Source organism: Gobius niger (assembly GCF_951799975.1).
Source record: "Gobius niger genome assembly, chromosome: 22".
Lineage (NCBI taxonomy): Eukaryota > Metazoa > Chordata > Actinopteri > Gobiiformes > Gobiidae > Gobius > Gobius niger.
This window is the reverse complement of record NC_136873.1, coordinates 17,912,049-17,918,800: the sequence shown is the minus strand read 5'-3', so window position 1 is coordinate 17,918,800 and position 6,752 is coordinate 17,912,049. Positions and strand designations below refer to the sequence as shown.

At 37.3% G+C, this 6,752-nt stretch overlaps 1 protein-coding gene across 1 annotated transcript in view; it reads left to right on the top strand.

Moving 5' to 3' along the window:
* Nucleotides 1-1,273: 1,273 nt before the first annotated feature.
* ptprc (protein tyrosine phosphatase receptor type C) overlaps nt 1,274-6,752 on the top strand; it is a gene marked incomplete at its 5' end in the record, with an annotated part of 45,860 nt that continues 40,381 nt past the window's right edge. Inside the window, one exon of the mRNA XM_079581141.1 lies at nt 1,274-1,325. Within this exon, the coding sequence (XP_079437267.1) occupies nt 1,274-1,325 (52 nt within the window). The remainder of the gene's footprint in view (nt 1,326-6,752) is intronic.

Below are 6,752 nucleotides of genomic sequence, written 5' to 3'. Positions count from 1 at the left end.
GGACGGAGAAAAAGAAGCGCATTTGGCTACGAGGACGGGAGTTTATTCAACTTTTTTCAAGAAGAGGCCAATCGAAGTTGTTTTTTTCTCCGGGATTCAGCGACTATCACCAAAATATTGTTTTTCTGTGACTGTCACTGATGGATGTTTGGTGAACCTTCGCCAGAATCAAAGTGGATTAACTTTTATAACCAACACGAGTCCCATAATGTAAACAGTGATGGACCAGAGGGTGAGTCAGTCCAAACGCGTGTTAGCTTGTGTGTTAGCATATTAGCATGTGTGTTAGCCATTTATAACTGCATCGTGAAGTAACTTCACTTATTGTTGTTTATTTATATTACGGTAAAGTTGTATGTGCGGAGAGAGGGGGCGGAGTTAACTGAATCGAAGCGTTTTGTCTTCCGGGTTTGAAAAACACCTCCAGAAAACACTTATATTTATCACAAAAATGAGTGCTCCATAATGGTAGAGGTACAATATATCATATACATGCCTATACTTAACTTTGGAATGGCTAAAATAGCATGATATAGATCCTTTAATAATCGTTTTTTCTCGATTATGCTATTTTTGTGATCGTCTAGTGTAATAATCGAAATCGTAATCGAATTTCGATTAATTGCACAGCCCTAATTTGGAATTATGAAAATGCAAGAAAAATAACAATACTGTGTAGTCAAAACTGTCAGGTACAAAATAACTGTGCAAGTATTATTACTTCAGTGTCGTCCCGTGAAAAAATGCAATGAAAAGTTTGCAGAAATGTAAGGGGAGATATAGTAGTTTATCGTATTTAACCGTTTCATTTTTGTCACACATAGACTTATTTGATACCCACCATCCTTTTTCATGATTGTTTTTCTTGAACGTTTGCACACTGTAAAATCCTTCCCATCAGTTACAACATGTATCGAGCAGCTCTTTGCCGCCGTTTCGCCTTCAATGAACGCCTTTGCGAATGATGAAACGTTGCACGCTTTGACCACCATTTGCATTGCCTTCAGACTCGGTGTATGCCCCGGATCGCAGCGCGGTTTCACGCCCGAGCGCCTGAAATGGCAGAGAGTACTTCCTGTATGAGAAATGAGAGAAATGAGAAGGCCCGCCCGCCCGCCCGCCCTCAGCGCTGCAGGTTTGGGGAACAAGTTCAGGAAGCGCACAGCGGCAAGACGGACACTCTGCATTTCTGTTCTTTCTCATCAAGTAGTTGTATTCTTTAGGTTTTTTTGATATTATTGTCATTGACTTTTCCCGGCGTAAGGTGCGCGACATGGCGCTCACGCTCCTCGTCCTCGGGGCCGGACTCTTCGCTCTGGGCAGCTGTGAGTAGCGGCTTTAATGGTTTATATTGATTCTCACGCAGCACAATGTGGTTCTCAACGGGTCACGAATCAAGAAGTTAATTTCACTTCTTTTATTTTATTATTAAACCATTTTCATTAAAAATAAAAGTGCTGGGAGAGTTTGAAATGATGGATTTAAATTGCAACATCCTTTCATCTTGATCACGTACTTTGTTTTATTAAGAATGTCCTGCTGGTGCGTTGACCTCATGGCTAAACGATAAAACTATCCCGGGGAAAATGACAGCATTTATAGCTTGTAATATTTATTTGATCCTTTTGGCCGTTTGATTCTTTACCAGAGTTTTTCCTGTTCTGCTTTGACACTTCAGACGTGTCACTGGGTTGGGTTGAAGTGCGACTTTCGGTGACACTTTTGTATAAGACAGAATTATAGATCTGAGCGGGAATGTGAGGCTGGACGATAGAAAATACAAGTTTCAGTGGTTACAAGTACACCAGACCCAAGGGGACACGACATATTTGTTACATACTTGATAAGACAATAATATATATTAACATGGTTCATGTATTTGAGACAGGATTTCATCATTGCTTTATTAATGCCAACTTTACCTTCAGTGAGTGTAAGAAAATATGAGCTAATTCATTCATAATAAAAACTAAACAAAAAAAACAAAGCAATATTTTTAATTAAAGCCACACTGCGTAGAATTTTACCCCCCCAAAAAAATTTAAATACAAGCTTTTATTTTATGACAGATATTTTCAGCATTGAAAAATATGTCAAACAAACATGTGATTTTGCTGTGAGCGGCCTCAGCTCTCCTGGGACATGACATAACTTTACCGGGAGGGGGTACGTCTCCAGCTCGTCTCCATGGAGATGTCGACTAAAGTCAGCAGAATTTGAGATTTAAACAGATGTGGTCCTCATCCAAATCCATTCTTTGATCACCCATTGCAGAAATAGCATTATCTGTGTCGAGCTGGTCATGGCAACAGTATAGTCCAAAATGTTACGAAGTGTGCCTTTAAATTATAATGATTATTTATTAGCATCAATTATTAATCCTGAATTTTCTCCTTTTTCTTTTCTTTTTTCTCTATTTTGATCACAGATATTTTCATGAGGCAGATAAATTACAGTGAAGTCCTTAGGGTTGGTCCCTATTTGTAACTGAGTTAGAATTACTTGTTTGTTTTTGTTCTTTATACTTTAAGGCGAGACACTGCAGGTGAATAGGGGAAAACATGTATATTTGCAGATATCAATTTGAAACTTTTGCTGTCGATCACTGGCATAAATGTGAGAAAAAAATACATGACAAATTTTCTGTCATTTTATCTTTTCATATAAGAACAAGGTGTTTTATGCCTAAAAATGCCCCAAATTTCCCATCTTTTCGGCGACGAGATCTGATGGACAGAGCTACATTCACATTTATGGTTTCATTTTATTGATGAATGAGTTGCCAAGACTTTTTCAAAGGGGATTTAAGATTTCTTGTTTAGTTTTAAAATAAGCTGTTTTTTAGTGGAAAAATTTGTAAAAGTGTAATTCTCGCCTTATTTTTTGACATTCAAAACTCAATAAATGGGGCTTAGGGATTAAATAATAAAAAATCCCTCTGAATAAATCTTCCAAATATTGTTCAGTCCAAGGCTGGAAAATGTGAAGTCTTTAGGTCCGACTGACGTGGACATAGTGTCGCCACAATGACAGAAAAATGTGTTTGGAGAAAAAGGCCCTTGAAATTGCATTCTCCCATATAAGTCTATGGGGGAACATTGAATCAGCGCAATATTTAAACATGTTATTGTGAAGATTAGGCATATTTTCTGTTTCCGGGTGAAAGCTTGTATGTTCAGAGACCAATTTGGCCCAAAACCTGAAAACTAAAAAAATTGAGTTTTGCCTGTAGTGTCTCCCCTTAAATAAAATAAAATAAACACATATCATTATCATTAATATATCATTTACTTTTTGATTTAATTATTGTGTTTTTAGACATTGCTAAAATCAAATGAGTCAGTTTTCCTCAAAGTGACTCTTTTCTTACAGTGAATTTCACCCAAACCTTCGTGATTTCGAAGCTAAACCCCTGGGGCGTGAAGTGGCTGCTTTCAAAGCCTTGTGGAGCTAAAACGGGGGTTTAATGCTCCGACCGCTTCCGTGTTCGTTTGTGATCTGCTGGCTTCCTGTCCCTCTGCCACATGCACCCCCGTTCAAGCGAGCGCACACACACATTCTGCACAAGCGGCGCACGACACCCGGCCGAAAAACTTGAGAATTCACATGAAGAAAAAGCAGAAGTGTCAGATGGGGAAGTGAGGTCAGAGATGTCTCAAATATAAGTTCCTTATGAGTAATGTAAGACTTTAAGGAGGAAGAGGGTGCATTTGCTCTGTGCAAGACTCGGAAAAGATAAGAGCTGATGGACAAAGTGTTGGCTGTGGCCGTAGCCTGTTGTTCCATGATCCGGCTGATTTATAAGTCAGATAGTCCATCTATGCTGTTCCAAGGCTCCGTTCTCCTGTCGCCCCTCATCATCCACCAGTGAAACAGAAGCGCTTTTCATCGTTATCAAACTAACCTCCACCTCTTAAACACATGTGATTATTGTACACATTTAGCAGCTCACATGTAGGGCCGGATACATTTTTTTCAACAATACTAAAACATTTGTCATCCAGAAACAGATTTGTGGAAGATTTACAAAGTTACAATATTGGGCTCATCTCCAAAGTCAACAAATGTATGAAAAAGGGGAAATAAATTGGGTGAAAAATGAGGGAAAACAAAAAAAATATATATTACTAATGCAAATGAGCAAAAAATGATGGGAAAATTGTGAAAGCAAGAAATAATATTATTTGTTTGAGCTGAAATAACTAAGTCATTTCCTTTAATCCTGTCCCTGGACCAACAGGATCTGAATATTGAAAGTTTTTTTTTGGTACCTGCTTTCAATGCTTCTTTTTCCTGTACCAGACTGGTGTAATGGTAGTCAGCCCTGCTCATGTGCGTCTAAAACATGCAGTGAATGAAACATACATTATTGCATTACTGGCTCTTCAACATTTTCCTCAATTGGTGCCGGACTTGGATATGCTTTAGTTACAGTTATACCTGATATAAACATATTTCAGACTACTCACTGACTCTGTAAACACAGCCTTTAATACTTCCCCAAAAGACATCCGATACAGTGAATACAGTACGCCCTTATTATGGGGCCTGCAGAGAGGAGCTGGTCATCTGTTCTTTCCAAAAGACTCAAAACTCTGACTATTAAAGTGATAGGTCACCAGCTTTATACCAACAGTATAACTTATTAGAAAGAATAATAATAATAATAATAATCAAACATGTTATTTATATTGCACTTTACATTTCAACAAAACCTCAAAGTGCTACAACAGAAGAATAAAATCAGATAAAAACAAAAAGAACATAGAGTAAAACAAAGCAGCAAACAAACAAATTAGTCCGAATAGGCCTTTTTAAATAAATGTGTTTTCAGGCCTTTTTTAAAGGCCTCAACACTCTGGGGAACCCTCAGGGACTCTGGCAGGGAATTCCAGAGTCTAGGGGCGACTGCCTTAAAGGCCCTGTCTCCCATTGTGGAGAGCTTGGTCACGGGCTGGTGAAGGGTGTGGGTGAAAGTGGACCGTAGGCGCCTTGTGGTGGTTTTATAAGCAGATAAAAAGGGGGACTATATTGTGAGGCGTAATGATACGTGGAGCACAACGTCCGCGCAGTAACTCCTAAAGACTTCCCCCGCTCACTTCCGTCAATAACCTTTAGGAGTCTAGTCTTTAGGAATCTGCTTATAAAATCGACATGTTACATTTCTGTGTAAATATACTTCACATAAAAAACACTTCACGTAACTTTATTTAAATAGGGAACACGTGGAAGAGCTTGGTAGCTTCTATCGTGAGCTTTTTTGGAGCTATGTGACATGTGGGAGAGTTTGTGTGCTCCGTTTGCGTGACAGAGCGCACGGACAAAGACCAGACGGGGATATATTAACTCGTCTAAGGTTAGGTAAGAACATATCTCAGTATGTAAAATGGTGGCCTATTCCTTTAAAGCACCAGCAGTTTTACCATCTGCAAGATGAGAACAACAAAAATATGTATCCATTGGAAACAACAATTATAGACAAAACATAGTGTACACAGGAGAGTTTATATGTGATTTAGTTCTAGTACTGTAGAACTGCTAATTACCTTAGATTTTCATTTTTTTTATTGTTTTTTATTGTAGCTGTTATAGCTATTTTTTTATTTTCTGTTATTGAGATAACATTTGTTTTGGCCTTTAGTATATGGACATACATTTATTCAAAAAACACTGGTTTTAAAGCCTTTTAAACAGTCATGAAATGTCAGGCTAGTGGGCTTTTTTTTACAGTGAAAGTTGTGAAACCTGGTTTAAACTCAGTCCCTGTGACGAATGTTGATGTTGTAAATTCATTAGGAAAGTTTGAGTTTGGACCAGAAAATAGCAATTTGAAATGTGAGTGCCCCTGTTTCTTTGTACAATCAGGTATATCTCCTTTAAGGATGTTGAGTTTTTTAAATCAGAATATTCCATACATTTACTCCTCTGTCTGAGACACATCTGGATTTGGTGTTTGTTCCAAATACACTTTTCTGATAAATATGAGTTCCTCTGAGATTATAGCCAGTCTCTCTGGGTTTGAACCTTTCTTGAACACATTCAGGAAGCTTATGGTTATGAACCTTATACATAACTATAGCTGTGCTGAGATCAACTAAGTCACTTAGTTTGAGTGTTATTGATTTAATGAACAAGGGCTTTGTTGGGGCATAATAATCTGCATAGCTGAGTATTCTCACCACTTTTATTTGCAGTATAAAAATGGGTTTGTTTGTACTTTTATAATTATTCCCCCAAAGTATTTAGGAATGGAAGAATGACAGCATTGTATAATAAATGGAGTGATTTTTGATTTACCACTGCCTTGATGTTACACAATATGGCAATTATTTTTGATTCTTTTGATTTCACATAATTTACATGCACTTTCCAATTTAGTCTTTCATTAACACACACTCTCAATGCAGTATGACACAGCCTCTCATTTTCTATTTGGTTATTTTTTAGTTTTGTTAAATTATCAATTTTCTTATTACCGAATATAGTATATTTTGTTTTATTCACATTCATTGATCATTTATTGTAGTCAAACCATCTACCAACCGTGAACATTGAACTCGGACTGAATAATCAATCAACACAAATGAGCTTTCTTTTTTTAGAGATTATCAGGGGATTATAGGAATCTCTGGAAAACTAAAATGATCAGTTGAAGATCCAAAAAGTTTAGAATGAAAATGTAAAAAATTAGTGAATCATAATGAATAAATAAATGATAATCGGAGACATTCTCAAAGGAATGACTTTATATA